Here is a 19,407-nt window from a genome sequence, read left to right as displayed (position 1 = left end):
CCCAGAAGAATATTGATGTGTGAATTCAGCTTCCGTTTAAATGGTCTGGGCTTGCATTTTGCAATGAGTATTACATGATTAAAGTTATACTGTTGACTTTTTAAAAATATATATATATATATAAACTGTGGGACATCAGTGGATAATAGGGTTGTACCTGGCATAGATTGATGCACAATGAGGATTTTAATATTGTGCATCTTTATTTTCTGACAGCTCCCCAACTGAGGAGCCATTGTAATGATTTCAGTTTTTTTTGTTTTACTTGGTTTTTTTTTCCTTAAATAATTTTCCTTTAAAATATCTCATATTTGCATATGGCCAATAACGTTTTCTGGAGAAAACTTGAAGGAAAATGGAATACTTTTTCTGAAACATGAAAACTATGTGATACTCAATTTTACAAGGTTTTATCAAAAGAAAAAATCTCAAAACATTTTGTCTGAAGATACTAGGTTTCACTTTTATTCATCATTTATTTATAGGACTAGTTGTGTGGCTGGATCAGAATTAAAATCTTGAGAGTTGCCAGCTTCTCTTACCTATTCAGTTCCAACTTGCACCTGAATATCTCTGCTAAGCTCAGCAGTAATTTCATAAATTTAAGAAACTAAGTGGGATCTGTAGTGTTTGCCAGAGGAATTGCCATTTCTCTTTGTATTAATGACTGCACTTTAATGCCATGGAAATTCAGCTATCAGATAGACTCTAAAAGATGGATTTCTTTGTAGCTGTCATGTAAATATATACATTTTATGTATACCCATATTTAATCTTGTCCTGTATTCAGTGGACAAGAATTAGTTAAAACTTACTGACACACCTAAGATAATTTATTTGCATTTTAAAAAAAAATCTTCTCAGTTTGAAGCAATTTCCCTTTATCCTGTCAAATGTGATGTATTTTTTATATTTTTACATATCTGGCCCGAGTTTATTATGGACTTCTGAAAGAATTTGGATGGTTGAACACTGTGTGTGTTGTAACTGCTAATTTTGTGAGAAAGGTTTGCTGCTGTTATTAAAGCTTTGGGCAAGGGGAGGAAGGTGACACCTGGACACTGTGGCTGCATTGGAGATTAAAGCCTAAAGATGAGGGATAAACTTCAATTTGGGAAGGCAAACAAAATTCCTTTAAGGCATTCCTCTTGTGAAAATAATTATTCTGACTGTAAGTTAGCATTCACAGATGTGGCATATGACCAGCTGCAGGAGCAGTGAAGGTAACCTGTTACAAACTTCTGTGTATTTTGTGCTCAGGGCAAATGTGACTCATTCTGGGCATTTTGTTGCAGTAACTTAGTCTCTGGCTATGAGTTTGTGTGAAATAACCATACAGCTGCCAAAAATACATAAAGCTCATAATGGTTTATTTTCTTTTATACAGGATCTGTCCCATGCCACCATTGAAATGTACACAAATATTGGAAGAATTCGCTCAGCTAAGCTTGTGGGAAAGGACTTGGCAGAGTTTTATATGTAAATGACTCTTTAAAATGTCCTAAATGCATTGCCTTTGAAAAGATTGAGAATTATCCATGAGGAAGATATACTATAATTAAACAGGAATTTTAAAAGTATTTTTTAAATGTAAACAAACCCTATTTCATGCTGTATTTCAGGGGGGGAAAAAAAGAAAACTAGCAATCTCTTTTATCAAACCTTAATTCTCATCTCATGATTTTGTACTCTTACCTATATCTGTTCTGTAGCTTGATCCTTTCTTCTTCTGGGGAGAAAAGCTGGGAAAGATAACTGTAAACTTTGAAACAAGTTAGAGACCTCCTTAGGAAGCAGGCTATAGTAAATGCAGTTGTTACCTTAACTACATATATGAGCTGCATCTATCTAAAAAAAGCCGGGAAACATGTCTTTGGAGAGTAATCCATTTCATGTTTGAGGTTATCATTGCAAAGTGATTGTTTCCCCTCCTGTGAAAGAGTGATTTGATTCCTGATTTCCATTTTCTGTTTGTTTGTTTGTTTGTTTTTATCCCTGCTGTTCAAATCCACCGAGAAAACCTCCTGCATTTTTCAATGTCTTTTTTTTTTTCTTATTTAGAAGAATTTGGGAGTCATAAGTGGGTTTTTTTGGACAATATGTTGGGGCATTCTTCCCACCAATATTCACTTAAGCAGTCTGATCTCCACATTGCAGCAGATTCTCCCAAATTAACTTAAATTTTCACCAGAGGGCGTATTGTTAGGTTTAAAGACTGCCATGGAACTGCTGTGTGGTAATAAAATTTTCATTGTAGTATTCTTCTGCTTTAAAATTTTTGAGAAAGTAAATTTTTAGTTAACTGTCAGAAGCTTTGGGTGGCTTTTGTTTCATTTGTGGGAGGTTCCTTCACCTCATTTGCTCTGACTTGGGATAGATATGCATATGGAATAAATGACATTAATTGCAGTTCTACTTGCTGAAGTGAATGGCAATAAGGAAGGTCCATATGTTGATCTGTTACCAGAAAATTCAAGATCATAACGGTTCACTGCAGTTTGTCCTGCATTTACTTGCAGTGTTCCTCCCCCATCAGCACTTTGAGAAAGGATGCAGAGAGTTTTCCTGGCTGCAAAGGTTCTTACATTGCTCTGTGCTCATTTTTCATTTTCCAAGGAGGAAGAAGGGTCCCCAGAAGGCAGAGGTGTATCTTCAAGGAGCACTGAAAACCTACCTTGCTGAGGGCTGGGCTCTGCTGGTCACACACACGAGGAAGCAGCTGGCTGAGTGTCAGAAGCAGCTTGGGCAGATAGAAAAGTATCCTCTAAGGCAGAGCCAGAACAATGAAGACAGGAAAAATGATGCTTGGGATTATTTTTCTGACATATCTCTAACTTTTATTTAACAGTAAAGACTGCCAGACATTCTGAGTCTGAGCTGAGTCACCTGAGTTATTTGATACCATAGAGTGTATTTTGGGGGTTGTTCTGTTGTGCTGATTTTTTGTTGGTGTGTGTGCTTTTAGAACAAGACACTTTATACATGTCAGCCTCCTTTGCAAATTTATTATTAAATAAAACAATGAAAGCTTTTCTAGATTTGAGCTGCAGTATTTACAAAATATTCTCACATCACTTTTAAACACTTAAATTTTTCTGCTTCATTGCAAGTGCTGATAAAAAATCTGAGCCAGTAATATTGCATTCTTAGCTAAATATTCAAGTGATCATTTATATTTCCAGCACTTAAAATTTTAAAGAATGTCTTGTGACTTAGTTATGGTAAGTGGTGCTGTAACAGCTGGCAGGTTCTCAGACAGATAAATTGGAATAAAATAGAATACTCGAGATAATTCTAAATGTTGGCCAGTGTGATGCAAGACACTGTGTCTTTAACTTGCACACTGCATGGATTATTGTCTAATAATGAATTTTCTATGCTCATGAATCTTTTTAGATGAGGCAAGATTGCGCTGGTTAATTATGGATTATATTTTTAGTAGGCCTGCTACAGAAATATTGAGATTCTACAATACTCTCAGATGATGGTAAATCTTCCATTTTTTCATTTCTAATGGAAAAGTGCAGAGATGATAACAGCAGGTCTTGTCTTTAAAGCTCAGAAAAGCAGTACTTGAATGTCTTGTTTTCAGTCAAATTTGTAATTGTTGTGGGTTTCTATCTCCTGTTTCCTTAACTTCATCAGTTATCTCCAAACAAGCAGCCTTTTAGCTGGTGATAATCACTTAACAGAAGAGGAACGCAAAAGATTTTGCCAAGAAATACTTGATTTTACCAATCAGCAAGCAGAGAACCAAGGTGAGTCTGGCTCTTGAAAACTTCAGCTACTCCAATCTGGTTGTTCCCTCAAGGTAGATGGGGAGGCTTTTTCTGATTGGCTTAATTATTTTGTGTATCATTTCTGAACTTGTGTTTCTTAACTTGTAATTTTTGAACTTGTGATTTATAAATGTTTAAAGCATTTATAAATTTACACTAAATAAGAATAGTGAAAGATGGAAAGGGTAATTAACATTTTCATTCTGAATACTGCAAAGTCTTTGTTTTCCTTCAGTTATGTTTCTCTGCTTTAACAGCCCATAATTTATTGTGTGTTGAGTTTTTTCAATTCCTAACCTATCTTTGTCTCTCAGTGCTGGCATGCAAGTGGCAGTTCTGTGATGTTACATCCTGAATTTTGATGTTAGATCTGTGCCCATCCACTTGCAGTTTATTATTTTGTCCATCCTGTTTCCTCTCTCTTCTTCATGCTACTTCAGTAATATCTTCTTATCAGATCTTAATCATAATTCAAATTCATATGGAATACTTCCTATAGATCTGAACACTGCTTATTTTATATGCAGAATTATTTTATATGAAGAAATATGCAGAATTTTTTTTCTTAATGATTTGATGTACCATAAGTAATACGTTACTTTAGACTTGATTCTTAATTAATTTTAGGTACTGCTGTAGGGTTGTTTTTGGAATGTAGAAAGGAGAATGAAAAGCCCTTGCACAGCAGAGCTGCTGGCTCAAGGCACCAGCCTGATTATTAGTTTCTTAAACGTGTGCAAGCTCTGGTCACTTAATGCTACTGTGTTCTGTAGTAGTGAAATGTTCAACTTCTGCTTGGACAATCTCTCTTAATTCAGTTGTTTTTAATAGCCTGGAAATGGAAATTGTAGTCTAAGTAAAACAAATCTCAGCTTCTTTTCACTCTCTTGCAAGATAAAAAATTGGAAGGCAGTGATTTGTTGAGAAATAATTCATTGTTGAAAAGTTGTTGATCCATTTAATTCTAGGGACTAAATTTTTAAGAGAAAAATTTTGCTCATCTCCAGCAGCACTGGAGAATAATAAAATCCCTGGTTTTATCTTTGCAGGTCAAAAGGTTATATTGCCTATGCACTCCTTTGCCCAGCTGAAAACTCTGCATTTTGACCCTCCAAATGCTGTTGTCCACGTGGGTGGAAAGTTGTCCATCGAGTTGACTTTGCTGAGCCAAATGCCCATCCCTGTCCAGGTGGACCAGGTCGCCATCCACGTTCACTTCAGCATCGAGAAGAACAGCTACAGGAAAACAGCCGAGTGGCTCACCAAGCACAAAACTTCCAACGGTGTCATCAGCTTCCCAAGTGAAATTACAGGCTTGCCTTTGTCCAGTAACAGCCTGCCACACCATTAAAACAGGAAAAGGATTAATCCCCAGGAATCATCTGCAAGAACGCGCACATGCTGCTGCGGCGCCAGGAGAGCAGCAGCTCCCTGGATGTGCCCTCAGGGCTCACTTTGGAGGATGGGGCTCATGTTCTGAAGTGCAACAACTTGACTCTGGAACCAGGGGACAATAAAATAACCTTCAATATTCAGGTATGTTTTTGTAGCTGGGTGATTGTAGCACTCATGATAGACAAACTAGAAGTGCTGGCTGAGGAAGAGTGTTGTGCTGGGGAGTGGTGCCTGTTATTGTATATACAAGTATTGCTTCCTGTTACACTTGGATCATCCATTCCCCTTTCAGCTTTTTGTTGCTCTCCACCATCATTTCGCTTGAAAGGATGCTGTTGTGTTTATGCTAAAACATACAGATGACTCTTCTACTTGAAATCATTTGAGTCAGCCTTCCTAAACCTATTTTAAACATCTTGACTATTGCTGCCAAAAATTGAACTGATAAATTCATATACAGTATTATGTACTGCTCATGAAGTCTGCCTGTGCTGTTGAGGTTATTCAGAATAACATCTAAAAGCTTTGATGTGAATTCTTTTTCCAGACATTCAGTAAGTGATTGTGTGGTTAAATTTGGTTGACAGCCTTTTCTCCTCTGCAGAGGGTGGTAGAATAATTTTTCTCTTGGGGGATGTGGTAAACCTATCTGCAAGAAGTTGAGATCAGCTACAAGTATTTGAATTTAGAAGATGTTAGAATTAAAATTGTCCTCATTAGTCATCATCTAAGTTAACTAACTTATTAGTTACTAGTTATCATCTGTGGAATGGCAATGCTGTCTTTTGAACTGCCTACTGAACTAATTTCTGAGGTTTCTTAGCCTTTCAAAGGATTGGGACAGGTTAATGGGATTTGGACCAGAGGCCTTGGTGGAAATGCCATATTCTGTTAAATGAGTTCACATGTATGTAAAAGTGGATTTCAGATGAAGAGAGCTGTTAGGGACTGCACTGAGCTGGCATTTGGGGTTAGTGGGATCAGGATGCAATTGGGAACACCAGGAGAAGAGATGGATGAAAAGCTAGATAGAGCTCTGCTTTGGATTTGTCTGGTTCTGCTGTCAATCTGGTGGCCACTGGAGGATGGACAGCCTTACTTTTATAACTTTGCTATTTTCCCAACCTTCCTTTCAAGAAAAGAACTTTGCTTGGGAAGACTGCTCAGTGTGAATACCACAATATAGTTGTTTAAGGCATGATTTACCTGTCCTTAAAGGGAAAATCTGAGCATGTTATAATTTTAACAGTGTATTATTAGATAAAACAATGAAAGCTTCTCTAGATTTGAGATGCAGTATTTACAAAATATTTACTAAAAATCCATTATCATTGTAGTAATGCACTGTGTCACTTCTGCTGGATTACACAGCTGGCCAGGGGATAGAAACTGCTGCCAACTTGTTTTCTGAATTTTCTTAAAGTAATGCTTAATTGCACCACTTCTGCAGGAAGAGGAATGACTGTGCTTCTATGATCCAGAGGGAGTTTGATTGTTTCTGTAGACCTTACACTGATGATTAACATTATTTATGCTGACAGCAATCTTCCAATTTTTTCCAAGCCTTAAAAGAGATGAGAAAGCATTGTCTAAATTCTTTATACCAATATTCCCCTCCCATGCTAAGATTTAAACTATGTGTATATTTTGTATTATTTTACTCATGCTTTTCTGGTTTTTTAGGGCTAAAATGTAGTGACTTTAATGTCAGAATGCATAATACTGAATTTCAGTCTGGATTTGCCATGTAAATAACTGCATGAGGTTTCACTGTTGAGTTGGTACAGCTTTTCTCCATAACTTGTAGACTTATTTAATTCTACCCAGCATTGTTATTTATGTATTACACTTGGAAAGTGGCACATGAAAAACAGAAAACATTTCCCATTCCCTAGCAGTCCCTAAGAGAAAATAGAATTAAGAATAAATATACTAGAAGGTGATACAGATTTGCTTTTGTTTTTAATCTTATCAAGAAACATCCAGAATCCCATTACTCAGGGTATGGGAAGAGTTGGAAATTAAATATGTATGTGTTACTTTCTTGTAAACATTGACTCAGGGTGTATGGTGGGGAGTGTGTGAAATCAATAGCTGGAGCTGAAAGCTGTGCCTTAGATAAATGCTGTGGGATTTTATAATTGTTTTTATGAATTAGCCAAATAAGCACAGGTGTTGTTTAGGTACTTAATAGTGTTTTTTCATTTATGTTGCACTTTGGGGGGGAACCAACCAACAAACAAGGCAAAACACACCCCAAAGTAACAAATTGACAGCATAGCTACTATATTAGTTATCCTGATTATTAGTACTGGTTAATTATGATGTTTTCTCTTGAATCAGACAGCATTCTGGAGCTTCTGTCTTAGTAGGGCAAAAGGTGCTCCTTTGTGTAAAGCTTGTCATTTACTCAGAAAACTGAGTTTTCTGAAATCTGCAATTTTAACTTACTAACCCAAAGTACATGATAAAAATGAGATGGAAACTTGCTGTTCTTTAGCAGAGGGCTTGTTCTAGAAGTATTTTCTTATACTTAAAAAAAAAATTCAAATGTTTTTCTTTCAAGGCCAAAGAACCTGGGACATACACGCTCAGGCAGCTGTGCACTTCAGTGGGAAAGGTGCAGTTTGTCCTTCTTCACATCTACCCCATCGTGCAGTACGATGTGTACTCCCAGGAGCCCCAGCTCAAAGTGGAGCCCATGACTGGTAGGTGCAGTGGCTGTGCTGAAGCTGCTTTGATGATTCCTGTTGTGCTCCTGTGGGACTAAAGAAAGTGTTTCATGGCTTCAGTATTACTCAGTTTGCCTTACTCTGCCTTGTGAGTTTAAAATCCAACCTTGCTTTTTAAATTATCCATCATCATGTTCTGCCAGTGATGGCTGGTTTAGAACAACTGATTCCAGTGCTTGGCTCTGGACACATAGTGTCACTTTTGAACCTTGATTTGAACATGCATTGGCACTGAAATATCAGGTGGGATTTGAGCTGCTGCACTGACTAGAAGTGAATATTTACATTTGTAATTTACCAAGCTCCTTTCTGGTTGTGATCACAGGATCAGTTAGGCTGGAAAAGACCTCTGGGATGAGTCCAGCCTATGGCCAAACACCACCTTGTCACCCAGACCATGGCACTGAGTGCCACATCCAGTCTTCCCTTTAAACACCTCCTGGGACAGTGACCACCTCCCTGGGCAGCCCATTCCAATGTGTATTCTCCCTTTCTGTGAAGAAATTCCTCCAAACTTAATGCTAGAGTCCCTTTGATATTTACAAGAAATAAGTAAGAAATGGGATTCTCTACTAGAGAGGATATAAACTTATTAAAAATGAATACTGAGTGCATCCATTGGTTTCAGGAACAGTGGAACACTAGTTGTTGTAGTGTTTATTAGAGTGTATAAATGGAAGATAATAGTGATTTGTTTTCAGTCTATTGAGTGTGGCAGCTGAGGAATTAATATGAATTTTGTGCTGGCTTTCCAGGTTGCAATGTGTGCTAAGGAAAGACAGGCATATTGGGCATATATCAAATTAGGGAAACTGATAGCTGTGATTCTGTGTGCACACTGACATTCCTGTTGTGCTGATCATGTAAATACAGCACGTGGGTGTGACTGGAATCACAGGTGTGAAAATACAGAACTGTCTGCAACCTGGAGAACTTTAAAAGCTTAGCAAATTCGTTTGGGTTATTGTATTTCACTGAAATCTGTGCTAGAGAGACAGCTCATCTAACTTATTCAAGTGGGTTTGGGCTCTCAGGTTGAAATGTGGTTTCCCCACAAGTTGTATCTGAGCTGGGTTTAATGTGTCCCATAACACCAAAACCCCACACTTGTAAGTTACCCAACTGTGTGACCAACTGTCTGCTAACAAGGCTTAGTGCATTGTCACCACGTGCTGGAATCTGTTAACAATTCCTGCTCTGTCCTCCAGAGAGCCTTTTGGCTGGCATTCCCCAGAAGGTGAAGTTCACAGTGACCACTGGTCACTACAGCATGAAGAGCGGGGACACTCTGCAGCTGAGCAACGCCGATGCCATGCCCATCCTGTACCACCCCGAGAGCAAGGCTGTCATCTACTCCAACACCAGGGGTAAGCCAGGAACTGGAAAGAATCATCTTTAAAAGGCTCACAAGTTCAGTCATCCTGAAGCTTAATACTTACAGCATTAAGAACACTGATACTGCTTGTCAATAGTCATTATTAAGAACAATTTTAGGGATTTACAACTGAGTACTTCAGTCTCAAATTTTCCCCCTCAAAGTAGTAGTATGAACTTTGACAAACACAACTGGACAATTTTACTTCCATTGATGAAATCCAGAAGGCATGTGAAACTGCTACATATGTGTCCAAGGTTGCTTGAAGTGAGATTATGGGGCTTAACAAGGTGCTTTCAGTTTGTAAAAACTTGACTAAGTGTTATATGATGGGCTAAAGTTGCTCTTTAGCTGGTTTGAAGTTTGTTGTTAAATTGCCCTCTCAGTTCTTTCCTGAACATTATGAGTCTTTTATTACCTGGAATGTGGTGGTTAACTTCCTGCAGTTAAAGAAGGATAGAGCATTACTCCTGGGAAGTTAAATATTTAACATGTGCCAGATTATAGCTGATTTGAAGAGGTTACTGTGGAGTTTTTTAACATGGTTTCTCATTGCTGTTTTTGCAAACATTTCTGAGAAGTGGTTATGGCACCACCATATTTTTCTATTATTTTCTTTTTGTCCCATTTTGCACATCTATAGAAAAGATCTCAGAGTCATCATTAAGGATTCAGTCTTCTGAGAAGATCACAAGCATCAGCTTGCCAGTGGCCCCTGCTTACCATGTGATTGAATTTGAACTAGAAGTCATGTATTTGCCATCAGCCACAGAATCTGCAGTGGAGAAGGAAAATACTACAAATAAAGAAAATCACAGAAAAAACAAAGAGAAGCAGAAACAGGACAACTGCATGGCTACTGTTGATCAAAAAGTAAGATGCAGTTTAACTTTTTTATTATGAAATGTATTTGATTGCAGGGGTAAACACTTCACAAAATAGAATGGTGGTGAGGGGAACTTGCTTGTTTGGAACTTATTTTCCTTCAAAAAGCATATATGCAAAAATCATACTGAATATTAAAATGTTAAGAAATTGTAAATATAAGCAGAAATATACACTGTTATTAATAAATTATCAACTGTTCCCTTGGCTAGTAATCTAACTTTTAGTGTTTTAACACAATTTATGAAGTTTTATGAAGTTTTAACACAGTTTATAAAGACATAAACTGTGTCTTTGTAAAAGGTAGCATGGAGGTCTTTTAATTCCAGCTTCTGATTCATGGGATAGATGAAGTCAAGTGTGCTGCTTCAAATTAAAACAAATATACATTAAATGCATTTTTTAAAATATTATGAGCTTGTATTTAATATATTGAATTATTATAAAGACATTAAAATAATAGATCTTACAGCAGTTTATTTGATACTGACCTTTACCAGGGATAAACGTATCAGAGATGCCATTGGTGTCCTTTTTTTTTCTTTTATTCCCCTTCCTTTTTTTATAGTTTTAGAACTGGGTATGTCTGTTCCTAGAGGAAAAGCTGCTTTGGGATTTCATATCCCACTCACAGGCAAACAAAAACCTGTTCTTTTTTCAGATTAGATTTTACATACTGATTTTTAAAAAATGTTCATTTCTTCCCCTCCTGTATGCATTAGATATAGACACTTAATGAGAAAAGTTTAACTCAAAAAGGAAAAGAAAAGCAAAATCATTGTGCCAAAGACCATTGCAAATAAGAACTGTGTTCCATTTTTTCCTGTAGGTGACCATTGATTGTCCTTGGTCGATTTACTCCACTATTATTGCATTAACATTCTGCATACCCTTCAATGCCAAGCATTCCTTGTTGTCAGCTGGCAAACGGTAATGTACTCATTATTTATTTATTGTTTCTTTCTTATTACAAAGTATAGAGCTGTATGAGGTTTCATAAGTCTTATTTATAGCAGTTTTTTTTTTTAAATATATATAAGTTGGGCTTTAACTGTCTTCCCCCTGGAAGCTTGTGCATTTCCTTTCACGTTCTTTCATGACAATAAAACAAATTTGTGGTTTTGGAAATAAAACCACAGGATGAACCCAGTTATCCTGTTTGTGTGTAGTTCTTTGGTTTTGTTTACTATGAAAGAGGATGTTTTACAGCCTTGTTTTATGGACATGGACTCTTCCAATGTAACTCCTCAGTTTTTATTGAAAAAACTCTGTGTTGCATTTTTCAGGAAATATGTGCAAGTCTGTGTACAGAATTTGTCAGAACTCTGTTTCCAGCTTTCAGACTACAGCCTAAAAAATTCTGCTGAGTGTACAGATTTGCAGCTGGTACCTCTCAACCCTGCATCTCAACAGGTAAGATTCACTTGCAGGTTTATTCAATTTATTCATCTTATGGTTGCAGTTTGTCATCGGGTTTTAGGAAAAAAAATCAGGCTGAGACAGTTTTCCAACTAAATACAGCTGTAAACCAGTTCAGTTGCAGAGCAGTTTCTTACCACAGAATTATGGAATGGTTTCAGTTGGAAGGGGATTTGAAGATGAGCAAGTTTCAATCCCCTGCCCTGGGCAGGGACACCTTCCACTAGAACAGGATGCTCAGAGCCCCATCCAACCTGGCCTTGAACACTTTCAGGGATTGGGTATCCACAAATTCCCTGGGCAACCTTGAAGTTTTTTTCAGCCTTGTCTGAACATATTAAATTATTAATTCTTAGTGCCTAGAAAAAGTATGTAAGAACACATTAATAATTTTATTAAATTTGACTCTTGATTAAAATATTTTAAAATATGAAATTGAACTTCACTGAATTTGAAGTGTTTCCTCCTGAAACATTTGATTCTGACAGTGAAATGGATCCTTTCACTTAAAAAGATGTGCATTGTGAAAAAGATTCACTGTTAGTAATTTTGTTCCGTATTTCCCTAATGATTTATTGAGTTTGTTTCTGTAAACTGCACCAATGTCAGAACAGACAAACATATTCATGTGTGCATTTCCTCTCCTTTCTCAGAGGAAGGAAGCAGCTAACACTCTAAACATTCTCTTTCAGGTCATGTACAGTAAGCAATCAATATTCTTTGTATGGGAATTGAAGTGGACAAAAGAGCTTCCTCTCTCCTTGCAGTGCCTGTTTTCAGTCAGCTTTTGTCCAGCTACCTCTGAAGAACAGTCTCTTATCTTGAAGCCGTTCACTTACGAATTCCAAGTGGAAAATTTTTTTGTAAGTACTCCCCTAAGTTATAGGGTAGCATATCTTAACTGAGTATGGTTTCCTAAGAAGTGAAAATGAAAACTCAAGAAATATATTAGAAAAATTCTGTTTATATCATTGATAACCTACTTAGAATCATTGGAAAGTCAGTTTGTGAGTGACAGAGCTGCAGCCTGATGTGATGTAGTGGAATCATATCCTTGCCACAGAAATGTGGTCAGAGCTGTAACACTTGTGCTTAATTGTGTTCTATTTTTTACTGTTTTCACCTTCCTGGGTTGGTGCCATGGAGATTGTCAGCAGCTTACTGAGCTTTTTCCCTGCTGGCTTAAGATTGTGCTCTCCAAAGCAAATTGTAATTTCCAAAATATCTTTGCTACTGAAAGCATCTGAGTAGTTTTTTGCAGTGCTTGAGATTAGCTCCTCTAATGAAATATTTAGGGTTTTCTAGGCCATTATCTGAAATATTCTTCTTCCTCTTTATGGACAAACTTTTTATTCCTTTGTTCAGCTAGGAAGCTCATAGGCTAGGTAGAATTCCTTTAATAGGAAGTTTTATCAACATTATTTAATCTCATCTCTAAACTCAGTGTTCCCCTTTGTGATGCTTGGGTAAAAAGCAGCATCATGAGAAGACTCTCATTGTTTAAATCCTTTTCTCTGTTTTCAGTGTTTTCTACCTGCTTGTTGCAAACTGGCATTGAACAACATTTCAGGTGTTTGTTTGCCTACTGCCACGTAACAAGCATTTTTGGCACCTCTATCAGCATCTTTCTGGAGTTTTTAGAGACAACTACCTGTGTGAAACAGTGGGGGTTTTCTGGTAGAAATTTGATTTTGTAGGAATTAAAAATCAGTTCTTTGATGTGGGCGCTGTTATTCCAGGGACTATGACAGGAAGAGGGATTAAGTAGTTCTGTATTACTCAGAATCTGAGTGATGTGTCTGTAAAGGGAGGGGCTAAGAAACTGATAAAAATTGTTTAAATAATAAGATTGGTGTCTGTTTAGGAGCATTGAAAGGCTGTGTTAAAGTACAGAAGTGAAGGAAAAAAATATATTTTCACTGCTGCTATCAAAAATAGATTGAATCAAATTTGATTTGTTCTAGTGGGAGGTGTCCTTGCCCATGGCAGGTGGGTTGGAACCAGACGATCTTTAAGGTCCCTACTGTTGCACAGCATTCCAGGATTCCATGTTCTATGATTTTATCAAACTGAGCAAGACAATGAAGTGGACATTACTTATAAGTGATTCTTGCATTCAGATTTAACAGGATGTGTCTGTTCTGTGTAAAGTTGGTGCTGTACCCATTGTCCAGTTCAATTTAAACACAAATAAAACACCTCTTTCTCCTTGATAACAGCACTGTTTTCTTCCTGACAGACATTGTACCATGTGAAAACTGAAATCTTCCCACCCTTGGATGCAGAGTACTGTAAAACAGGCTCACTCTGCTCCTTAGAGGTGTCCATCACCCGGCTTGTTGAGCTCTCTGAGGTTGACAGAGATGAAGCATTAACAGAATCAGATGGATATTGCACAACAAAACTTATGTATGAAGGTAAGACTATTTTTCTTAAGCTTTTTAATAAATTTCCCCCTAATTTTTTCTTGACAATAACATTTGCCAGACTTGCTGTGGCATAAATTCCTTTATTGTGGGTACTGCTGCTTAGTAAATCAGTTTTCATTTTGCAAGACTGGGAATATTTTATTTTCCCCTCATTAATCTGCCTTCCAGTGGAGTAGAAATGTTCTTCAGACTGGATGGATACATGCTTGAGGCCCAACTGTGATCCCTTCTGTGTAAGGCTGTTTTCTTACCTTGCACAGCTCTTCACACATAAAAGCTGGTGGGCTTTTAGATGTTGCTAAAATGCAAATTTTCAAAGTGCTCTAAAACTGTCCTGAGGGTTCTCCATTTTTCACAGAAGAACTTCATAGTGTTTTCTCTTTATTCTTGCAGTTGTTGACAACAGTAGTAACTGGGCAGTCTGTGGAAAAAGCTCTGGAGTGATTTCTATGCCTGTAGCACCTCGAGCAACTCACAAAGTGCACATGGAAGTGATGCCACTGTTTGCTGGGCATCTGCCTTTCCCTGATGTCAGATTGTTTAAATACCTCCCTCACCATTCTGCTCACTCCATGCAGCTTGATGCTGGTAAGGCCATTTTGACCGCATGGCTACTTACAGAGCACTTACTCTGCTTTTCCTGTGTTCTTGTGTAAAGAGAAAGGCAAAGCAAGAAATAGACTGACAATGTATGGACCAGGTTCTCACAGGTGTCTTTGTTACCTTCACTCACAGTCCTAAATTGAAACTTGCTCTAATGGGAACTTTGAATTTGGGTTGCCACCTAAATCTCTGAGGAGGAATAATAAATGCATTGTTCTCTTATGTTTCCTTTAAAGATTAGTATGCAAATCAGTTGTCACTGGATTTATAATCAAGTGAAAACTGTTTGATAACCCTCTAATCCTGCAGTTCCATTTTCTCTAAATTGTGTGTGTCTTCATTAGCTTTGGGATTCTTTCCCCAGTTTTCAAGGGACTGAATGTGAAATAAAAAAACTGCTGAAAATGTGGGCCATTCAGTTAGATGCAGAGTTTAAAATACCACAGCCATATAGAGTATTTCTCTGTACTGAGTAGTCCCAGAGCTACAGTGAAAATTCACTCATAGAAGCAACACAGCTTTAGTCGGTGGAGCAGCCAGTGTGCATCCTTCTAGCTTGTGACAGGTGTGAGGTCGTGCTATTGAAATTTTCCTTCTAAACCAGTATAATTCACTCTGTTACATCTGGAGCTGGCCAAAAGTGTGCACAGACTGTTACCTCAGCAGAGATGATCAGTAACTCTGAACATGTGTTGAGCTGACTGTCAGAGCTCTGAAATGACCTTTTAGACTTAATTGGTAGAATAAAACTCTGTTTTTTCATTTTGTTTTCAAACAGATAGCTGGATTGAAAACGATAACCTGTCTGTGGACAAGAATGTGGATGAGCACGCTGACAGCAGCAGCATCAGGAGCAGGGGGAGCCTGCATTCCACAGCCAGCGGGGAGCACAAGGGTCTGCCCATGCCCCGGCTCCAGCCCTTCTCCCCGGGCCAGGTCTTCAACAGCAGCACAGGGATGCAAATCCTGGTCATTCCCAGCAAGGACGACCACGTTCTGGAGGTCAACGTCACGTGACAGCTCGGAGTGGACACCAGGAACCCCTTAGGAACTGGATTTGAAAGCACTTTATGGGATAATGACCTGCTCAGTCCTCGTTGCAACATTAACTCCAAGGAGACCCGTGGCACCCGGCGTGTACTGGCCATGGAAGCAGCAGACAATTGTATCAATTTCAATGTACAGTGAGGCTTGTGTCAGCTAGTTTATATTGCCACTTTAGTATGTTTTGTGTCAGCTATTGGGTTTTCTTCCTGCAGTCACATCCCTGCATCACAACAACCAACACAGGGCAACAAAAAGCAAAAAATCCAAATCTTTGGACCACTTCTTTATTTTTGTTGGGCAGCTGTGAGTTTTGTTTCATGCTTCCTACATATTTTAGAATGTAGAGTTGGATGATGTAATTATCCAAATCTTGAATTTTTATGTAATAATTTACAGGCTTTTCCACACATGTGCCAGAAACATAACAGAGCATACAACAACACATTCACTGGTGTAACAGTTGCTTTTCTGGTTTGCTTTTATTTTCTTTGTTTGATCATTGTTAATTCCTGCCATTGCAATTTTATATTAAACTTCCATCATTTGCATACTTAGATGCATGGAAGAGCTACTGCTATAAACAATCTTAACTGAACAAAATTCCTTAATTTTCTGAGGCTTTCTCCTTCACAGAGTAGACACTGTGATGTCACATATTATATGATTTTTTTTTTGGGGGGTGGGCTTTGGGTTATCCTCTTGCATATTTCTTACCAAAGAAAGATATTGATAGAATTTAATAATAAATTATTTGGCTTATTGAGTTCCCAGATTAATTTCTTTTATTACCATTTCCAAGTGGCTTGGTTTGCTGCCCCAATTGTTAAGTTGGGGCAAAAATTTCAGTATGATGTGATACTTGAACAGTCAACCTTTCATCATAAAGGCTTAGTGTAATTATTACTGATTAGAGGCCAGACTTGTGCATTCATGATGAAAGAAGGAGGTTGGTTTGATACAGGAAAGCTTGCAGATGTAGAATAATCGTGAAGCAAAGTTAAAACATGTAACTTAAAGAATTTCATTATTTATATCTGAAATGTAAATACAAAAAATGTAAAAAAAAAAAGTGTAATTTTTGTGAATGTTGCAAATTCACCTGTGACTGGAAAAATTACAACTTCTTCTGATGTCCTGCTTCTGATATTGAAACTTGTGCATTTAATGTGAGAATGACCTTTTCTACTTGCAGATCTATAATGGTGCGTTGTCAACAGACTCCACAGAGGAAACAGTCCCATGTCAAACACTTGTCAGCAAAACTGAAGTGAGGAGCTGCTCATTAGACAAACTCATTATTTTCTTTTCTTCTGCTAAATTACAAAGGGGAAATAAAAAACAAACCCTCTTTCCAAAAAGAATCACAAATAAGTTGAATAGGCACCCTGCACTGGTCTAAACATTTTACTTTAATTTTATTTTTTATTTAAAAATTCTAATTAGATGTATAAAGTAGACCTGCTAGCTGAAAATGTTCTTATTATGCATCTTCTTTCTGTGAAGGAATGCCCTTTCTCTGTGGAAATCATACCATTTTATTCTGGATAAAACCCAAAGCATCATTTAGTGCGAATGACTGCTGGGATTCTCTGACTGGAAAAGGTAACAAGTTAGTGACTTTGACACTGCAGGTATTATTAATTCCATTTTCATGGTTTGCTATTAAATCATTTTTCACATTGTTCTGTAATATACTGTTAGATTAAACACATTGTACTAAGATTGTTTAATGAAATTGTAAGCGTTACAGTTCTAAATATACATGTTTTAAAAAGAAATCAACTTCTCTGCTGCTGTGAGTTCTGTTTGGTCTGGAGGAGTGATTGCTTCATCTGTTTTAACCAAAGTTGCTTTTGTCTGCAAAAATCAGATTTGTTACCTGGTGTGCAATTACACACTTGAGGGAGACATTGATTATTTATTTATTTCAGAGTTGCAGCCTCTGGAGCCTCCACAGTATTCCACAAACCCAGCACACCCCTCCAGACTTTTCCTGCTGTTATTTATACACAGAAATTCAGTGTTGGCAACCTCCCAGGTACAGCCTCTCTATTATGAATGGTTAATAATTTCCACACAAATTGTGTAACCCCAGCTGATTTCTTTGCATCCTCCGGGGAAGAGTCTTCACTTGGGCAGGGTCTTTTTGCCCTGTAGGTCTGACTTTTAGTATTATAATAATGAGTTGTTTGTAATAATTATAATAATAATATTATTATTATAAATAATAATATAATCAGTTATGGGATACCTGGACCTCAGTCTTTTGCCAAGCTAGCAACATATACATAAGACATACATTAATATCTTGATTTACTGCATCCTTAATGCTCATTAGTTCCAGGATATCCATAACTAAGGGACACTGCTCCCTGTACCACCAATTAATTCTCCTTCCTTGCTGATTAGGCTTGGAAGTATACAAAGATCAACCATCAAAGAACATCCTGACTTAAGTTAATTTTGACATATTCCACATTTTGCAACACTAACACCTGTGAGTGATTATCCAAGGACCCAGCTGAAGGAGCATAGACAGTAAGGATTTAATGGATTGCTAAGCCTCAAACACCAAAAACCATTCAAATGGGAAATATGAAGGTAGAGCAGCATCTTTCTGGTGCCAGTTTTGCTGTCAGGTCCATGATGGCCACACAAGCCCCAGTGTGGGTGCAGAAGTGGAGTCATGGAGCAGGCAAGACCAAGAGAGGGGGATTGAGACCACCAAGGATCCCAAAGCAGCCTGTGACACCTTCTGGAACTCTCCCTCAGCTGGTGCTGCGTGCCCCAATCTTGTGTCAGAAATGAAGAATTCCCTTCCTGGGGAGGGATCTGGGTGTTGCAATGCTAATCTGACTGTACATAACCCAAGGAACTTTGTTTTGTGGGCCCCCATCCCCAAAGGATCAAGACTGTGACCATCTCTCTGACCAAGGGACATCGAAATGCCAACACTCAAATCTAGAGTGTCAAGTGAACAATACTCAAGTAGAGTGTTCATCACTTGATCCACGAGTGCTGTTATGTTTCCACTATCTACTCTTACCCATTCCTTCCCTTTCTTTCTTTTCCATATGTATTTTCTTCGTGATAGTTTTACACTTTTATTGAAAAGAATCAAACTGAATGCCAACATCCCTTCCACTGCAATAAAACTTTAAAATAAACCTCTCACACCTATATACACCGGGCATTCAGTGTTGTTGCACTCTAATTTCAGAATCTCAGAAGAGTCAGGGTTGGAGTGACCTCTGGAGATCACCCAGTCCAACTCCTGCCAAGGCAGGGTCACCCAGAGCAGTGACACAGAGCACATCCAGGTGGGCCTGGAATGTCTCCAGAAAGGGAGACTCCACACCCTCCCTGGGCAGCTGTCCCAGAGCTCTGCCACCCTCAACATAAAGAAATTCTTCCCCATGTTGAGTTGAAACTGCTTGTGTTTTATTTTACAGCCACTGCTCCTCATTCTGATGCTGGCCACCACTGAAAAGAGCCTGGCACCATCCTCTGACACCCACCTTGGGTACACTGATACGGATTGATGAGCTCTCTCCGCCCTCTCTTCTCCAGAATAAACAGGCCCAGCTTTCACAGTCACTCCAAGGCATTTATATTAAAATGTATAAATACCGTAATATATTTACTAAAAAGAGCTCCCCTGGTTCGTGGCGGGGGCTGGGGACGGCCCAGAGCGACTGAGGGCAGCGGGCCCATGGCAGGGGAAGGGCACACACGGCGGTGCC

At 38.2% G+C, this 19,407-nt stretch overlaps 1 protein-coding gene across 1 annotated transcript in view; it reads left to right on the top strand.

Annotated features, from left to right (window-relative positions):
* Positions 1–17,446, top strand: part of TRAPPC10 (trafficking protein particle complex 10) — a 28,649-nt gene extending 11,203 nt beyond the window's left edge. The window contains 14 exon segments of the mRNA XM_031062139.1: positions 1,388–1,479; positions 2,617–2,757; positions 3,646–3,758; positions 4,829–5,119; positions 5,122–5,315; positions 7,741–7,882; positions 9,115–9,273; positions 9,925–10,154; positions 10,996–11,096; positions 11,453–11,579; positions 12,278–12,448; positions 13,825–14,002; positions 14,408–14,602; positions 15,396–17,446. Of these exon segments, the coding sequence (XP_030917999.1) occupies positions 1,388–1,479; positions 2,617–2,757; positions 3,646–3,758; positions 4,829–5,119; positions 5,122–5,315; positions 7,741–7,882; positions 9,115–9,273; positions 9,925–10,154; positions 10,996–11,096; positions 11,453–11,579; positions 12,278–12,448; positions 13,825–14,002; positions 14,408–14,602; positions 15,396–15,634 (2,373 nt within the window). The 3' untranslated portion in view covers positions 15,635–17,446.
* Positions 17,447–19,407: the final 1,961 nt, after the last annotated feature.

Source organism: Geospiza fortis, unplaced genomic scaffold, assembly GCF_000277835.1.
Source record: "Geospiza fortis unplaced genomic scaffold, GeoFor_1.0 scaffold17, whole genome shotgun sequence".
In the NCBI taxonomy this organism is placed as follows: domain Eukaryota; kingdom Metazoa; phylum Chordata; class Aves; order Passeriformes; family Thraupidae; genus Geospiza; species Geospiza fortis.
The sequence above is the reverse complement of the archived record's forward strand: the minus strand, read 5'-3'. Positions and strand labels throughout refer to the sequence as shown.